Source organism: Papio anubis, chromosome 4 (genome assembly GCF_008728515.1).
Source record: "Papio anubis isolate 15944 chromosome 4, Panubis1.0, whole genome shotgun sequence".
Classification (NCBI taxonomy): Eukaryota; Metazoa; Chordata; class Mammalia; order Primates; family Cercopithecidae; genus Papio; species Papio anubis.
The window spans coordinates 30,477,026-30,495,675 of NC_044979.1; the positions used below are offsets into that span (position 1 = coordinate 30,477,026).

General features: G+C 40.5%; 1 protein-coding gene across 1 annotated transcript in view; it reads right to left on the reverse strand.

Moving 5' to 3' along the window:
* Window positions 1-18,650, reverse strand: part of SND1 (staphylococcal nuclease and tudor domain containing 1) — a 438,879-nt gene that overhangs the window by 198,016 nt on the left and 222,213 nt on the right. Inside the window, exon 13 of the mRNA XM_017957142.2 lies at window positions 4,688-4,798. Coding sequence (XP_017812631.1) covers window positions 4,688-4,798 — 111 coding nt within the window. The remainder of the gene's footprint in view (window positions 1-4,687; window positions 4,799-18,650) is intronic.

Here is an 18,650-nt window from a genome sequence, read left to right on the forward strand (position 1 = left end):
CGGAGCTGGAAAGGAAGGCCAAAAGGCCGCCTTTTGGGAATGTGAGGTTTATTTACCCTTTAAACAAAAAAGATGTGGCTTCCTCTAGATGGGTCATATATTTAAGACATAATGAGGGTTTCCCAGAAGCAGAGAGGCACCTGAATAAAGGAGCCCTGAAGGGTCAGCTAACTGAACAGAGCTGCTGATGTGGTAGAGTTTGTTTCTATACAGGCAGGTAGATATGCTTGAAAGCAACAGGCAAACTGCAAATTGGTATTCTTCTTTCCCCTCTGTCTCATTTGGTCTCCCAATGAGTGCCTACCACATCACTCCCTGAGTGCCCATGAAATGATATGAGAAAGGCTGGCAGATCATATCCCTTTGCAGAGGAAGTAGGGGCCTCAGAGCCCTGAGAAAGCTCATCAACTTCTAGGCAGGCAGCAGTGCTGACCTAAGTCAGACAAGTTTAACGGGCTGCCCTTTCCCCAAAGCTTACAATGTTTCTCTGAAAGTACTAATGGCCAAGCAGTGCACTGGAAAGCAAAGTCAACAGAAGAGCACTCTGTACCACTGCCGATATCACCAGCAATAACCAGGGTCAAAGAAGTCTGTTGGAATTGACATCTTGGTGGGGAGGGACAGAGCAGAATGATGCCTTGCCACCTGACCCGTCTATTATTTACCTAAAGAGTGTCAGAACGAATGACTGATATGAATGCGGCATATGTTATGAATTTGGCCTTTGCCAAAGCATTAAATACAGTGCCTTAAGAAATTTTGCTTGAGAAATTAATTCAAACTGGCTTGGCTCAGTACATAATCGCTGAAGATTAAGAAGTGGCTGAAGGATGATAAACAAAAGACAGTTAAGTGACAGTCTGTGCAGTGAGAGACCTGGGGGTCAACACCAAAGCCATTCTTCTTTAGGGGTTTTATTCAGGACCCAGAAAAGGAGTAAACAACTCACTAATGAGATCTGCAGAGGACACGAAGCTGGGAGGTAGAGAAAAATGCATTGACAGGAGTATAAAATCTCAAAGCAGAGTTCAGCTAGAAAAAATACAGCTAATCTATCTAGGGGAAAACAACCCTAAACTCAGATAATATTCAATACCTGGCTGGAGAAGGGGCAGAAGCAGCATGTGAAAGAGCTCTGATAGGCTGTAACGTGAGAGAGGCGAGAAGAATGCTAAGGGAACACAGGGAATGTGTCACAGGAGAACGAGGTGCTTCAAACTAAAGGCAAACTCAAATAAGCCAGGGTCAGGACAGAGGTGGTCTTGAAAAGTGGTCAACTTTACCATTTTCAAGAAAGGGAGGCTGCAGTGAGTCATGATTGTGCCACTGCATTCCTGCCTGGACACGGAGCAAAACCCTGTCTCAAAACAACCACAGTCACCAAAACAAAACACCAGAAACATAAGGATGGGGATTCTGCACTGAAAATCTTTTTTAATGGCTACAAAACTACCATTCCTATCTAGCAAGCATTCTGATCTTTCTTGAATCTGACTTCACCCTCCTGGGGGTTAGCACCGAGAAGATGGCACTAGGCTAGCATCCTGGGGCTCACTGACAAAACTGCTCCAAACAAAAATTCACTCACAGTTCATGCTGAGTATTTCTTCCCATTCTGTATGAGGCCTGTATTTCCTTATGGCAATAGCTCATGGGCATAGGGAAGTGGTTAATTCTCTCCGTTTACTCAACCTGCAACAGTGCAATGACCCTGAAGCCAATTTTCTCACCATCCAGTCTGAAGGCAATTGCTCAACACAATTATCTCTAGGCAGCTCACTGCCTTAGCAAGCAAGCATCTTGTTACATTACTTCTGCACAAAATAAGCACTGGACTAAAAAGGCTGTTTTCATCTTAAAACCTAAAACTTAAAAAATTTCACTATCTATGAATACTCATCAAGTATTATAGCACAACATGGCTATTTCTAACAGCATAATAAAAGAGCTTATTCCAGCCTCACTTTCCAGAGCAGCCCTGCAAATTATTTTCATGCTTACCTGCCTGTCAGAATTACATATTCACTGGTGGCAGTGTGAAGCCTGCGTGGAAAATACAACTATACATTCCATTATACTGCTGAGGGCTCCTGCTACTCTGGAAATGCATAACCTGTTCTTCAAGTTACCATCAGATTGGGCTGAATAAGCCCAGCATGGACCCACCCCTCAAATCCCACGGATAGTTTAGTAAGTGTTCCGTTTCCTACTGGAGCTGGATGATCAAACAGTACCAAGTTTAATAATCCAATTAAAATAACGGGCAAAATATTTGAATAGACATTTCTCAAAAGAAGACATAAAAATGGCAAACGGGCATGTGAAAAGGTGTTCAACATCACTGATCATCAGAGACATGCAAATCAAAACTACAATGAGATATCATCTCACCCCAGTTAAAATGGCTTATATCCAAAAGACAGGCAATAAATTCTGGCGAGGATGTGGAGAAAAGGGAGCCCTCGTACACTGCTGGTAGGAATACAAATTAGTACAACCACTATGGGGAAAAATTTGGAGGATCCTCAAGAAACTAAAAATAGAGCTACCATATGATCCAGCAATCACACTGCTGGGTATATACCACCTAAAAAAGGGAAATTAGTATATCGAAGAGATATCTGTACTCCCATGTTTGCTGCAGCCCTGTTCACAACAGCCAAAACTTGGAAGTAACCTAAGTGTCCATCAACAGATGAATGGATAAAGAAACTGTGGTACTTATACACAATGGAGTACTATTCAGCCATTAAAAAAGAATGAGATCCTGTCATTTGCAACAACGTGGATGGAACTGGAGGTCATACTGCCAAGTGAAATAAGCCAGGGACCGAGAGACAAAACATTGCATGTTCTGACTTACATGTGGGATCTAAAAATCAAAACAATTGAACTCATGGAGACACAGAGTAGAGAGGTTACCAAAGGCTGGGAGGGGTAGTGAGAGGGTGGAGGTGAGGTAGGGATGGATAATGGGTACAAAAAAAAAAAAAATCTATCAATCTATCTATCTATCTATCTATCTATCTATCTATCTATCTATCTATCTATCTATCTATAGAGAGAGAGAGAGCTTGAAATAATAAATAAGACCTAGTATTTGATTGCACAGCAGGGTCACTATAGTCAATAATAATTTAATTGTACATTAAAAAATAACTAAGAGTATAACTGGATTGTTTGTAACATGAAGGATAAATACTTGAGAGGACAGATGCCCCATTTTTCATAATGTGATTATTACGCATTGCATGCCTGTACCAAAATATCTCATGTAACCCATAAATACATACACCTGTTATATACTCACAAAAGGCAAAATTAAAAAAATTAAAAACAAAACAAAACCAAACAAAACCAGAACCAAGAAACGTGAAGTCACATTTCTCATCAAGAGTTCTTTGGGACTGCCTTGCTTACTGATAATATAGGCAGGGAGAGAAGAAAGTAAGGAGATTTGTGAGAAAACACCAATCACGAACTACATATTTTAAATGACTATTAATGAGCCTTAAACAACCAAAGATGTGAGTATTTTCACTGGACTCTTTGTACTTAAGAATGAGGTCCTCGACAGGGTCTACTGGGAAAAGCCCACAAGAAAGAATCCAAAAGCCACAGCAGCCTGACAGACTGATTTCTCAGCTGACATTCTGTGTGACATTCTACAGATGCTCTATCCATCAGGATGTGACACGGTGTTAGAGGTAAATGTCACATATCAGGGCAATGTTATGGGCCAAAGAGCAAGAGAAGTGATCTCAACGACAAAATCTGAAGCTGAGATTAGATAACATGTGCCCAGAATCATTCCTCCTCTAACTGTAGAAAATAACCTGACAATTATCAAACTCCTAGAACTAAATGGATCCTAGAGGCTATGGAAAAACTGCTGAATGAGGCAGGCCTCTGAAATCACGTTTAAACAATGGATATATTTTGGTTGAGTCCAAGCAGTCTGCTGAGCTATCCAAGTCAGTTCAGCAATAAGTAGCTCAGTTCTTGCTCTGTTTCCCAAGAAGTCTGGGAATCACTCAACTACCACACCACCCAGTGACAAAAGACTCCCTGAGTAACAGCCTTGAGGGATGTCAATGGCCAGAAATACTGCTGAGCAGCATGCCTGTCCTTGGGGCAACCAGCCACAGGGATGAAGGACAAAAGTAAAATGTCACAGGGCTTCTCAAATGGTCTCCTGCCAGCTGTTCAGAAGTGTTTGAAACTAAAACTCATTTCCTAATAAATGTTTTCATTTCCTTTGTACATGACAAAAGGTCTAGAGGTGGTAAATGGGAGGGGCTAGGAGTAGAGGCCTTTGGAGGTAAGAAACAGAGGCAAATGTACCACACACATAAGTATGGCTTCACTGTTAGTCCCGGAATAATGATAAACATATCTGCTATAGTGTACTCGTTCATGCTTTCTTTTATACAGCTACATAGGGAGATCATATCTAATATATACCTATTTTACATGTTTTTTAAAATGGAAGACCAAGTGCACTTAACCAAAATTAGACAGCAAGTTCAAAGTGTGTCCTTCGTTTCATGGGGAAAATCTGGAATAATCATACACGCTTTCTCAGCATATTATTTTCCAACACATTCTGCTCAGGTATAGGCACAAAATTGGGAAAGAAAAAAGTGAGGATGTGGGTTCCCATGTGTTTAGTAATGTTTGGTCTTACCTGGCCTCTGCAGCAAGCAGTTCATCATAGTGTGATGATCTCTGGTCATCATCCTGCCGGTATCTGATCACTGTGGCTAGACCTTTGCTGACAAGAGCCTCAGCAATGTTTCTGCAACAGAAAAGATAGGTCAGTGAGCACTAGAAGTGCATAAGGGGCTCAGTCAACAGAAATAATAACAGTTAGCACCTGGAGGTCTTAACGCATTCTGGCAGAGGAAGGGAGAAGCCAAGGTTTCAAGACCAATGAGTTGCTAAGCTAGAAATCCAAATAAAAGGTTAAATAACAAAGTTCCCTAGCTCAGCATTTTTCTGGTTAGTACAGTCAGATGCTATATCAATCCATATATTAAAAACTAGCAAAAAAAAAAAAAAATCTGTAAAAAGCCCACATTGCACCAGGCTATTTACAGAATGTTATAAACAAGCCACTGCCCTCAAGTCTGCTATAAAATATTAGGCACATAGAGAAAAAAAGGAACATATAAAAGCATGACCTAAATTTCTCAGAATCTTTCTAGCCGACAGAACAACCAGAAAATGTCTTCTTTTAGTTTGGCAACGTTAGAAACATTGGTTTTACATAACAAAGTGTTTCTCTTACAAGAACTCCTGAGAGTGGATCTTCTACCCAAAGTGGGCTTGGAAAAGACAAGACTATGAATGAAGAGAGAAGGGGCAGACAGGAGGGAGGCATTCTATTAGAAAGGAAATTCTTTGCGCTGTGGGTCATGCCTATGATCCCAACTCTTTGGGAGGCCCAGGCACTAGGATCACTTAAGCCCAGGAGTTTGTGAGCAGCCTGGACAACAAAATGAGACCCCATCTCCATAATAAAAATTTAAAAACTAGTCGATTGTGGTGGTGCATGCCTATAGTTCCAGCTACTTGGAATGCTGAGGAAGGAGGATCAGGAGTTTGAGGTTCCTGTGAGCTGTGATCACACCACTACACTGCAGCTTGGGTAACAGAATGAGGCTCTATCTCAAAAAAGAAAGAAAAAAGCAAATCAAGATGGGGAACAAAGAAAGTAAAAAGTATAAAATCTGAGATGACCAGTTTTGGTGCAATACTCCATGGGAGCTACAAAAAATCTCAGGTTAGACTCTAATGCAAAGTAATGCTCAAATGCAACAAATCTTTTTTTTTTTTTTGCCAGAATAAGAATATTGCTCACACTTGGGAATGAGAGATGTCACTCTATGTGGCCTGCATCTACTAACTAGAGAAAGACAAATGGGAAATGATATGCAGACACTTAATGATATATATTTGAATGGTTCCTCCCCAATCTGGAAAGGGAACTTTGTTATGAACAATCAAACTGCAAAAACAAATTTTCAAAAATTAGGTATAATTAACTATAGCAAATACTGGAAAACAAGAGGCATGATATTATTGAGGGAGAATGGTGGTTATGTCTTTCTTTGTGTCTGTCATAATTATACCAAAGGCCCTACTCAAACCATCTGGTTTGCTGCCCTTTAGGGAGAGGCTATGGTAAGCAATAGGCTATCGTGCCATATGCTATGACTGAGTATTGTTTGAAAATGTGGTTAACTCCTAACACACCGGTCGTTCTTAGAAAGTCATACCGTGGGGATGCTGGGAGCTGAACCAACCAGTATCTGTGCATGTTTACGCAATTTAACGGCTCTATTCGTCAAAACCCAGCAGAACATGTTTTTTTTTGTTTTTTAAAAGAAGAAAAAAATAAATGTGTTGGTAGAGCAAGGAGGAAAAGATGCGGTGGCTGATTATCTTCTCATTATATGCCCCTCTGATGTCTGTTTATCTACTGCCAGCACGGTATTAATATCTCCAAACTGCCATGGAATTAGCACTTCTCAAAATCCACTCCCACAAAGAGGCTGCTTTGCTGGTCACCCTGTCTCCTGAGTCACTGCATAAGCGTGCTGGCAAATGCTGTCATTATCACAGAGTTGTGTTTGGCAGCATGGCGAAGGCAACAGCCTCAAATCAGCAGATGTAGATGTTGATACATGGTGAGGATTTAACTAAGGTTGTCACCAACGGGCCCTAGCAGGGAACGAAAGAGGCTCTACCCATCAAAGAGCTAGTAAGAAGGCTGGGGAGTGGCATGGGGGACAACTCCGCTTTTGATAGTTTGAGATGTCCTGGCTGTTTTAAATGCCAAGAGAACAAAGAAATATTTGTTACTGCATTTTGAATTACTGAGCATTGACATTTTACAGTCAATACATGGGGTTTGGAGGAGAAAGTGGGAATGGCAGAGCAGGCAAGGAAAAATTCACAAAACAAGCTTTGATATAAAAAGAAAGAACACAAATGTTTAATGATCCACCCCAGTTAATTCTGCTCAAATCAATTCACAGAATTACTGAGTATCTGCCTGGCCAGGAAAAACCAAGGGCACTTTCTCTACTTTTCCTTGTCCCTGCCCTCTTTATCCTATCAGCAAATGTCTACAAACCAGTTAAGACCTGCCATATGGAGTTCCTGAGGCCTTAGATTCCCAAATCACTCCACACCCTGCCCACTAACTTTCTTCTTTCTTTCCTTTAAAGCTCAGCATCTAAGCCATGTTCTCTTAGCTTCTTATCCCCTAATTATAGATTTCTCCTGGAGGAACAGTTGTGATGCTGGTGCTTAGTGGTAATGAGAGTAAAAATACATGAAATGATAACAACCATCATTATTGGGTATTTACTACGTGCCATGCATATGAGAATCACATGTGTTCTCTTCTTGGTGGGTTCCCCATGTGATACATCATCACAGTATATGGCAATTATTCATTCATTGTTTATCTTCCTTGGTGAGTGATACACTTTGTGAGGGCAGGGGCCATGCTTTTCTTGCTGTATATCCCAGTTCCAAGCACAGTATTCTGCACAAAGTATAGGATAGTCTGGCTTGGTGTGTCAGAGCCTCATAGGAAGGTAAGGATGATCACTCACACAAGGTATCAGAGTCCAAGCTGGGTACAAACATCTACATGGAAGGTGGCTCCATAGCCAGGCATTAAAGACTGAGTGTCCACTTGGGAGGGGTGACATCAGTGTTACAAGATTGGTTACACTAAGGAATATCAATCCTACCAGTGAAAGTACTAAGGATAAGCCAGGTTTCTCACTGTCAGAGTAGGTATTTACAAATATGGAAAGGAAGAAAACTAGAATGAACCCTGTAGTGGTGGATTGGGATTTTAGGTATTTGTGTGAACTCATGGTATGTTGGTTCAGGTTCTACAAGAAGCACGTGCCAAGAAGGATTAGATGTGCAAGAGATTAACTGGAGAAAACTCATCTCAAGGAAGGTGGGAAGGGAACCCCAGGAGGCCTGGGAAGAGCCATCAGACTGCAGTGCAGGTCAAACCCCTGTGCAGAAGGGAGAGAATGAAGGAAAGTTAGACAGGGAACATCTGAGCTATGGGCCTGTTCCAAAGAGTTTTGTCAAAGCTTGATAAGAAGTCAAAATTGTCCATCAGAGGAACCCTATGTCCCTCAGCAATAGGCCTGCCTTAGTATCTCTGTTGCGCTCCACTATTGGCTGGGAGCAGCTGGTGGGAAGCATAGCCTTGGCTGAAGTAGCAGTGATTGATTTCAAAGCACAGCAGCTGGGCTGTCAGTCTATTATGCTTCCTGCAGTTGGAGATCCAGGAGGCACATTTTCATGACTGCCACACATGGTTTTCAATAGATATAGATAGATTTAGAAATAAACATATAAAAATAAATATAGATGGAAATGTGGGCTCCTTAGATAAATGGCTAATTTCAGATCTGGGGAAGACAGTACAAGACAAGCCTGGAACATGTTGTACTAGAAAACAGGGAAGTGCTCAAAAAAAGACAGGAGACATGTCCAAAGGACACAGAAGTCCTGGCTCCTACTGGCCAAACTGGGAACAATTTGAGTGTCAAAGAACAGTAGTAGTGGGTTATAACTGTTTGAATAAAATGAGATTCCATGAATTCATTGTAATATAAACAAATAAATGAATAACTTGGGAGTTTAATGAGAGGTGAAAACTATATAGTTCAAAGTGTCTGCTCACAAAATATCTATTAATTACAAAGAGTAAAATAATACCTTTACAGTGGAGAAGCCTGGTAGACACCACCCAAATCAAATGATCAAGATTACCATCATCAATAAATGATGAATCAGTGCTTAACTTTATGGTCATGAAGAAACATCACACAAACCAAAATAACTGACCTGTACTCTTCAAAAGTGTCAAGGCCATAATGGTCAAAGAAAGACTGAAGAACTATTCCAGACTAGAGTGACATGACCTCTAAATGCAACACCTGATTCTGAACTAGATCGTTTTCTTGAAGTATTCCATTAGAACAGTTGGCAAAATTTGAGTAGGTTTGTGGATTAGATGGTAGCAATGTGTTAATATCTGAGTTCTAATTTTTTTTGAGTATGCAGGAAAATGTCCTGCCTCACAGAAAATGCACAATAAATTATCTGAGGAGAGGTACAATAGATCGGCCAGTTGCTCTTAAATAGCTGAAAGGTATGCTCTTTGTACAGTTATGTGCAACTTTTCTATAGCTTAAGTGGTTTCAAAATTAACACAAACACACATTGTGAAGTAAACTGGAAAGTTTTAGACAATTATTAATTGTCAATATATTGTTACTTCCAATATTGGTAGAGGTAGGAAGGCAGGTAAAAATATAATCAAACAATTAAGGCCTACTACAATTGAAATTTTACCCCCTCGGATTCCTGTTCTCTTGTATGGGTATGGAACACATTTTCTCCATGTTGGCATAATAATGGACCCTACGGTTTTACTACTATCTTATAGTGGCTAAGTTTGAGCTTATATTACAACCTGCTTGCTGTGGAAATTAACCAGAGGGGAAGATGTCAACTGCTCGTCTATCTTTTGAGCAAGCCTGCCTGTGAGACCCATGTCACTTGTGTTTGTTTATATCAGGAACCACCTGATCATGCCTAATGGAAACTGTTGACTTTCAATAGAACCCTAAACATCTCTTTTAGTTTGGAGAAGCATTTCAGTCCTAGCACTAATTCTCTTTGTGTTTCCAGCTGATATGGAGAGTGATGGCTTACTGTTAGACTTCCAAGGCTGTTAGGTCCCTTTTTAGATGCCGATTGTGAATTATCCATTCAGGCCAGACATGTATAATTGGAGTAGAATTACTGATACACTCAAGAAAGCAGGATTTATAAATTTGTCTAAAGCAGCATAATGTCACGGCATACAATTTAATGTTCTCTTTTCTTACTGGGCAACTGATCAACTCAGTAGTGTCAGGTTCTGAGCCATCTTTAGCCAGGAGAAAATCTCCTGACCTTTCATTAGCAGCCCAAAGAAATGAATGAGACAGTCAAGTACATGGATCTAGGCTAATTCCACTTTCTCTCCCTCCCTTTCATTCTCTTTTTAAATTGAAGTCCCAGATAATTGAAAGGAGGAAGACAAAAGCTGGGAAAGCATGCAGAAAGTTATCGTCCTTGATTACATGCTGGGAAAACTTGGCTAGGAAAATAATGTTCCAGTGCTATATTTCCAAAATAATTAGATTTCTCTCCTCTTCTCTCCCCTCCCTTCCCCTCCCCTCCCCTCTCTTTTCTCCTCCATCCCTCACTCCCTTCCTTCCTTTTTGCATTCCTCTCCTATGGGGCTCTGACACCCCAAGCCAGACTACCCCTCTGAGTACATATGCCTTTGATCTGCCTTAGTTGCTTTTTCTTTTTTAATATATGTAAAAGGGACAGGGTCATGCCCTGTCACTCAGGCTACAGTGCAGTGGTATGATCATAGTTACTACAGCCTCAAACTCCTGGGCTTAAGGGATCCTCCTACCCCAGCCTCCGAGTAGCTAGGACTACAGGCACATGCCACCATGCTTGGCTCATTTTTTAATTTTTACTGTAGAGACAGAGTCTTGCTATATTGCCCAGGACGGTTGCGAACTCCTGGGCCCAAGTGATCCTCTCACCTTGGCCTCCCAAAGTGCTGAGATTACAGGCATGAGCCACTGCATCCAGCTTCTGCCCCAAGTGCTTTAAGTTGAATTGTTTTGGCTGTTGTGGTGGCTCACACCTATAATCCCAATACTTTGGGAGGGCGAGGCAGGAGGATCTCTTGAGTCCAGGAGATCAAGGCTGCAGTGAGCCGTGGTCACAACACTGCACTTCAGACTGGGTGACAGAGACTGTCTAAAAAAAAAAAAAAAAATTGTTTCCATTTGACACCAAACACCAACCACTGCTAACTTTCCATAGAGTCAAACCATGAAGAGGCAGGGAGAGCTGGTGAGATGTCTAGAAAGGGGACTTAAGACAATTGCATTTCTGTTGGAAAGAAGCTATCTTAGTCAAATAGGAAATTCCAGAAAGAGTCCCTCCCTGCGCTGTGGGAGACGGTGGGTAGCTGGGTGAGGCAGACAAAATTAGAGACCTCTCGGCATGTCAAAATGTCACCCTGTGGGGTATCACGTTCTGACCTCAACAGTATCACGAGAGTGGGTACAGGGAATAACACTATTATACCCACACACACACCCTCCCCTTCATTCTCCAGCTGAAAAGGATGCAGATAACTCAGTGGCTCTGTTTCATAGATTTTTATCTAGCTCTTTGAAAATATTTTTCACTTAAAAACTATCTACATTTTATCAGTCTCTGAGGCAACCATGGAGATCAGAAAAGCCGAATATTTTCCTTAAGGTAAACACATGTGGGCACATATTCAGAATAAAGTAAACCCATAAAGAAGTGAGCCTGCAATATATTTTAGTCACAGGTAAAGGAAAGAAATGAAATACAATTAATAGGGTAGAATATCCATAATACAGTAGTCCCTCCTTATTCGCAAGAAATATATGCTCCAAGACCCCTCCAAGTAAACGCCTGAAACTGCATATAGTACTGAACTCTGTATTTCTTTCCTATACATACATATCTATAATAAAGTTTAACCTACAATTTAGCACAGTAAGAGATTAACAACAATAGCTACTAATAAAATAGAACAATCATAACAATATGCAAGCATCCATAGCCAGTCCATCTAATTACTGAGATGGCTACTAAGAGACTAAGATGTGGGTAGTGTATACAATCTGGATACAGTGGAGAAAGCGATGATTCATAGCCTAGGCTGGAAGGTGAGATATCTATCTCATCACTGAATGGGGCTCCTCAGAAAGGCACACAATTTAAAACTTATGAGTTGTTTATTTCTAGAATTTTCCATTTAATATTTCCAGACTGTGGTTGATCATAGGTAACTAAAATTGCAGGACTTCAAGGGGAACTACTACTTCATCGATAGTAGAAGCATATATTTCATGCAGATGCCTGCATGCATGCATACACATATATTTATTACATATTCTTTATGGTAACTTCAAGGCCCTATGATAAAATTTTATAAACTAAGCACGAAAGGCACCTCATGGCTTTTCATGTATCATAGATACATCAGGCATGTATCCTAGGCCTCTGTCACACATGACCCTCAAAAACTCTAATGTCTTAATGCTGGAAAACTGCCCCTACTCCCTTTACACATGGACTATACTTTCCCCACAATTACAGGCATTCTCAGAAGAGCTAGGATGGAGGTTCGAAGGCGACAGAGTTCCGATCCTGATTCCTAACATACCACGTGGCTGATCTCACTTATTATCAGCTATGCAGGGGATGTTTTACCGTGGGGCTGATCTAGAAGGGAAGCTACAGGGTGCTGATATCTTTCTTTGCAACTAGGTTAGAAACGAGAAAGGAAGGTCACTACAGGATTCAATAACAGGGTAGAAAGCTCAGAAGACTGAAAAACTATTTTCTTCAGATTATTAGTTTCTTTGCTCATATATATGGAGGACATGGGCTACCTATCCCAAAAGACAGTTAGCAAGTAGGAAAAATGCTCAATGGTGAACAGGCCCAAAGCAAGGCTCTCTTTAGATCTTCCCTACAAGTTCACACTAAGATGTCTAACATCCATGTTCTTTCAAGCAGGACCATTTCAGACTTGAGACAGATTTGGCTTTTGTAAGCTGACAAAAGAAATCTCTAAAGGGTAAGGGCAAAAATTATAGTTGAGAGAGATCTAGAGACAATGAGCAATGTGCAAATATCTTTCATTAAGTTACTATTTTCCAACCAGGTCTCCAAGGAAAAAGTCATAGAAAGTAACAGGGAACTTCCAAAAGCTAGTGTGATGGCATCTTCAAGGAGTCCCCCCATACTCTTCCCACCCAGTGTTTTTTATTCTCCAGTCTCCACTGGTTGAATTCCTGTGAATCTGGATCATCGATATTTTTGTCCCCATTTTTGTTCTTCATATATAGCTAGGAGGCACTTCTCACATAACCAAGCTGCATCCGTAGACAGGAGATTCTGTTTTGGAAGCCTCGATAATTGGAAACATTTGAGGTGGCACACATGCTTTATAGATTTACTAAATCTCTCTCCCACCTTCTTCACTATTTTTCACTTCCCCCTTAAACTTATGTAGTTCTAAAAATGACTGAAATTGATTTTTTAAATCCGTTTACACTGATTAACAATTTAAAGCCCATTCTCTGTTTAACAAGTCCTGCCACCAAGAAAACCACCAGAGAATCAAAACAGTGGCTAGAGACTTTCCCAGAATTCATAATATAGTCTGAAAACAGAGGAAAATACAAATCCTTCGACATCCCTAGCCAGGCTTTGGTAACTAGTGTGGAGTGACGAGAAAACCAAGGGTTGTCAAGAGCTGCAGCGTCTTGGGGCAGGGCATCCTTACTCCAGGCTGTGAGAGCCAATTGTCTATAGCATTTGACAACCTACCAGCACAGCTGTGGTTATATGGCAACATAAAGGCATGACCCCAAAAAATCAGACTCATGAATGAGCAGGTATGGAACTTACAGCAAATAAAGCAAAAAGAATACTCTCCTAAACAAATCTCTCTAACAAGTTTTAGTTCATATTTAAGGAGCATTCAGAGTATGTACAGGTCTGTGATTGTAAATACAACTGAGAGTTGAGAGCATTTTCTAGATACTGGAGATACAACAATCAAGAACTCATGGGAACAATGACTGTGCATTAATGAATCCTAATCATTCTTCCTCATGAGAGGAGGAAGTGGAAAGAAAACAATGAAGATTGATATATGGACTTAGTCTTATTTTAAGAACTCAAAAGGATGCATGGTTAGAATGAAACCAAAGGACACCCATAAACAACATTAGTAGAGATGCTTCATGAAAGAAACAAGGGAGGTAGGGAAGGGGACAGAGAAGGAGAGAAAGGGGAGAAAAAAGTCATTCCATAAAATGAAGATATGACTGTTTTGTAGACAAATACACCCTTGAATCCCTATAGCACATACCCACTCAAAGTTCATTATTAATAAGCAGCTTACATTTGAGCCCTGACAAACACCTCTCCAGCTTCAGAGGCCACATCTCACTGAGTACCAATAGCTCCCTTCAGTCTGGGAAGAAAAGAAATAAAACCAAAGATATCTGGGGTTTTAAAAGTGGCTAATTGGCTGGTAGGGGTAGCTCATGCCTGTAATCCTAGCACTTTGGGAAGCCCAGGTAGGCGGATCGCTTGAGCTCAGGAGTTCGAGACCAGCCTGAGCAATATGGCAAAACCTCATCTCTTATAAACAAATAAATAAGAAGGGTGATAAAGAAATGTCACTTCATAATCTCCCAGCCAGAAGAGCTACTGGTCTGCTCCAAGGTATCTCTGAGAAATAGCACGCCCATTACCTAATTTCCACTCATTCCCTTCCTACCTAAGTGAGCACCTACCTGAGATCTCCGGAAAGAACGATGAATGGGCAGAGGAAGATAAGATAGAAATATACACGGGAGCAGTAGAATTCAACAACCCACTTTATAAAGCTGGCAAGTAGAGAATACAGTGTTAAAAATATGGGTCAAAGCCATTTAGAAAAAGAGAAGGAAGAAGGCATAACATCAAACAGTTTTATCAAATAGTTATGCTTAGTAAATAGACAATTTTATTCTGCCTCCAGGATTTCTGCAGTACTGTAATCTTATTGCCACCTCTTATTTGATAGTTTCATTTATTCAGCAATATCATGGTTATGGCTTTATAAGACAAGTAAAACTGGTATTTGACTCCGCTATGCCAGCTCCTCTCTGAATACCACTGCACTTCCATGTCAGCAAAATATCTAGGGAAGTCAGGACATGATGAATGTTGGCTGAAGTATGTAGGGCATATTAAATATAAGTGGCAATAAAACAATGTCCATCTTCAAATATCTAATGTTTTCCCTGATCTTCAATCAGAACAGTAAGAGAAGAAAAACAAGAAAAAAAAAAAAAAAAAAAACCTGTTTAATAGAAAGAAACTGCATAGACTTGTCTGAATCTCTCTAAATGACAGAATATGGGGTAATGTCCCCAAAGTGACACTCCTGCTATACAACAAACATACTTCTTTCCCAGAAGGAAACAAATAGATCCTTCAAAAACAATAAGATTAGACCAATCAAATACTGGATTAAGCTTGAAGAAAGTAAACTACATGCACTTCCAATCCAACTAAACTGGTCCACTCACTGCTAAATATGCCATGCATTCACATTTTCAACTATCTGCAGGACATGTGAATTTGTATGATTCATCATTGTGTAAAACTCAGCATTTCAAAAATAAAACTCACTTCCCTAGATAAAAGCGTTTTTGAATCTTACCAAATCAGCTCCTCCTCCCAACAGCCCTATCTGGAGGACCATCATACTCTCAGCACCTAGGCCTGACATCTCTCTCATTCCTGTATAAAATCTCTGAACTCAAACCTACAGTGTTTCTCCCATGAACATTTTCTTTTTTATTCTCTCTCTCTACCCCATTTGAGACTCCTACTGCCTCTCACATGGACTATTACAGCCTCCCCTACCTGGTCTCCTGGCGATGCTGACCAATTCCAAATACTGCCAGCTGAATCTTCTTAAAGGATTAGGTTGGCAAGTAATCCTCATCCTTAAACACACCACAACCACCACAGAAAACTTTTTTAGAAATTTTCTAATACGAAGACAATCATTAGCATCATATCTGAATGATGACAATGAAGGGGGAAGGAGTACAGGACAAAGAGAAGAAGGCAGGATGGAGGGCTGGGAGACAGAGAGGGGCAAAGGGGAGCAGGAAAAGGAAATGGGTAGGGGAGGGGAGGAAGTCTAAAGTTTACCGAGCACTAGTCTAAACGCTGTACATTTATTAACTCATTTGATCTTCACAAAATTCTGATGAGATAGGGACTATTATTATTCCCTATTTTACAAATGAGAAAACCTGAAGCACAGAAAGGTTACAAAGCTTGTAAGTGAAAAAGAACCAAGAAGGAGGCACACACAGGCTGGAGGTAGAAACATGGTGTTTCCGTGATAAAAAGGACATTGCCAATGACCTTGTCCAACCTATAATCTGAAAACATCTGATGACACAACTCTCATCCATTTTCACTCAAAATAGTATTTCAGACTTAATGAATATCTACAGGATGTCCACCATGGAACAGGCATTTAAACACACATTAACCTAATCATTCTAGTAATACAGAATACAGAGGCAGTATATATTGCTTCCAAAGAAGAGAAAAACATTGCAGCCTTGCTACACGTAATCATTTTGTAAGTGGCAGAGTCATGATTAGAAGCCAGGTTTTCTGATTTCAAATCCAGTTTTCTTTTGACTCAACAGTGCCACAATTACAGGGCAACAGATTATGAAAGGTATTCTACAATCTACCCTCATATACCTCTGACCCTATTCCGTTCAATCCCTTCCAACTTTCTGCTTTAGCCTGAACAGGCTATCCTTAGCCACCAGCCAAACCTGGCATTCTCCCCATGCCAGTGCCTGTAGCTGCACCACTCATCTGGCACTCAGCTTTTACTGCTGTATATTATCTTTTTTGGGTACATATTTTGTCTTCCCAACTAGATCATATTCCCTGCAGATCCAAGAAGAGCAAAACACTTAGTAGGCACTCAATAAATATTTATTGGCTAGCTGATTGATTTTACTCACTGAGTTCCTAGGAGGTTCTGTGGGCTGCTGGATGAAAACAAAGTAATAACTGACTGAGTCATAGAATTTTTGAGCAAAAAGACTCCATAGAGATAAACTAATCCAAATGCCTTCATACCCAGATGAAGACAGACCCAGAGAGAAACCAAGGAAATTTCTAAATGAGTTGTTGTCTAAAAGAAAAACAGAGTGACATCAGCACAATGGGCATCTAAGAGCCTTGATTCTTAGCCTGTTTCCCTTTATTATACTGCTGTGCTTTTATAATTCTATAAAATAGAAATAAGTATACTGTGCACATGAATTATCTAGGTTGCCCTTCATACATTAAAAATTTATTAGCATATTAAAAATAATCTATCCACATACTGTAAATTTGAACACTCTAGTAGTAATATGTTAGCTAAATTATATATTAAACATTTAATTACAATAATTTGCAGGCCTTCTGGGGATTCAGATGATTTTTTTGAGGGGTATGGGAGAAATGATTCGAAAATGTCTGATGACCTCTTCTTTTCTCTCAAGATACATTCTAACGTAATGTAGAAATGTTTATTGTAGATCTAGGTATGTTTCCTTCATTCCTTATTTTTTTTTCTGCTCCTCTATCCTTTGAGAAACACAATTTCACAAGAAAGATCAGTATGGGGAGTGTGAATAGAGGTATCAAAAAACATCCTCAGCTTCTCTCAGTCAGTGACAGCGGGAGTAGGAATTAAGAGTTTGTGTAGTCACTCAGGGGACTTTTCTCTACTCCACCGCTCTCCTAGACTCTGGACTCAAGTCAGTAACCTCAAAGGGTCCTGATACAAAAAATGATTATAGTCACTTCAAACTTTTGTGCATAATATGGTCTTTCAATATGTGTTTGAAAGCCAACTTTCACATGTTAAACAATGGATGTAACAGTCAACTGTCATCTCTCTTTTAACATATCACACTGTTGTACTCTTAATTGGATGCAATGCTAAGCTGTACACCACAGAAGATGAAAATCATCAGATGACTACCCTGTCCCTGTCCCTGGCAGGTGGGGCAGAGAGACACGTGACAGAGGCTCGGCCTATTAAATGTTTCTGTGTGGAGACTAATACAACAAAGAGGGAACAGTCAGAATTCATTTATAGCGGTGTCCTGCCCCTGTGACACCATAAGGGAGGGTGTCCTTGCCAGACTGCTCCTAACTAAAGACAACAATTCTGCAACTGGCTTCTTGGCCCTTTGCAGCAGACCTGTTCCCCATCTCTTTTCCAAGCCTGATGCTCCAGTGAGTTATATCAGCTCTTCATAATGTCCCATACATCTTCTTTTTGTTTAGAATAGTCAGAGTTGTTGCTGTTTCTTGCAACCAGAAGGATCTTAGCAGTACATTATGAGGTTTGATTTCAAGAGTTAAATAATAAAAAGTACAGCGGGGTGTGGTGGCATGTGCCTGTAGTCCCAGCTACTTGGGAAGCTGAGGTGGGAAGAACACTTGAGTCTAGGGGTTCAAGGAAGCAATGTGTTATAATCATGCCTAAGAATGGCCACTGCACTCCAGTCTGGGCAACACAGCCTGTCTCTAAAACAAAACAAAACAAAACAAAACAAAACAAAAAACAAAACAAAACAAAAATAAATGGTCCCTAAGCATGAGTTGCACAGGTCATGCCTTCTTCTAAACTAGGAAACACGGGAGCCCAGGCCCAGGATGAGAGGTAGGTGACACAGGCTTCAGGAAGTCTTGAATGCCCAGGTAAGGACACACAACAGGATTTTCTTTTCCTGGGCTTGCTGTGTATTACCCAATTCCCATTCCAGCTGCAGTGTCTAAGGCAGATGGTTGGGCAAATCCCACTCCAATTACAGAGTCCAGGAAAGGTGGCTGGGTAGCGCTTAATCTTTAATCTTCTGTTTAGGTACTTAGGATAGAGT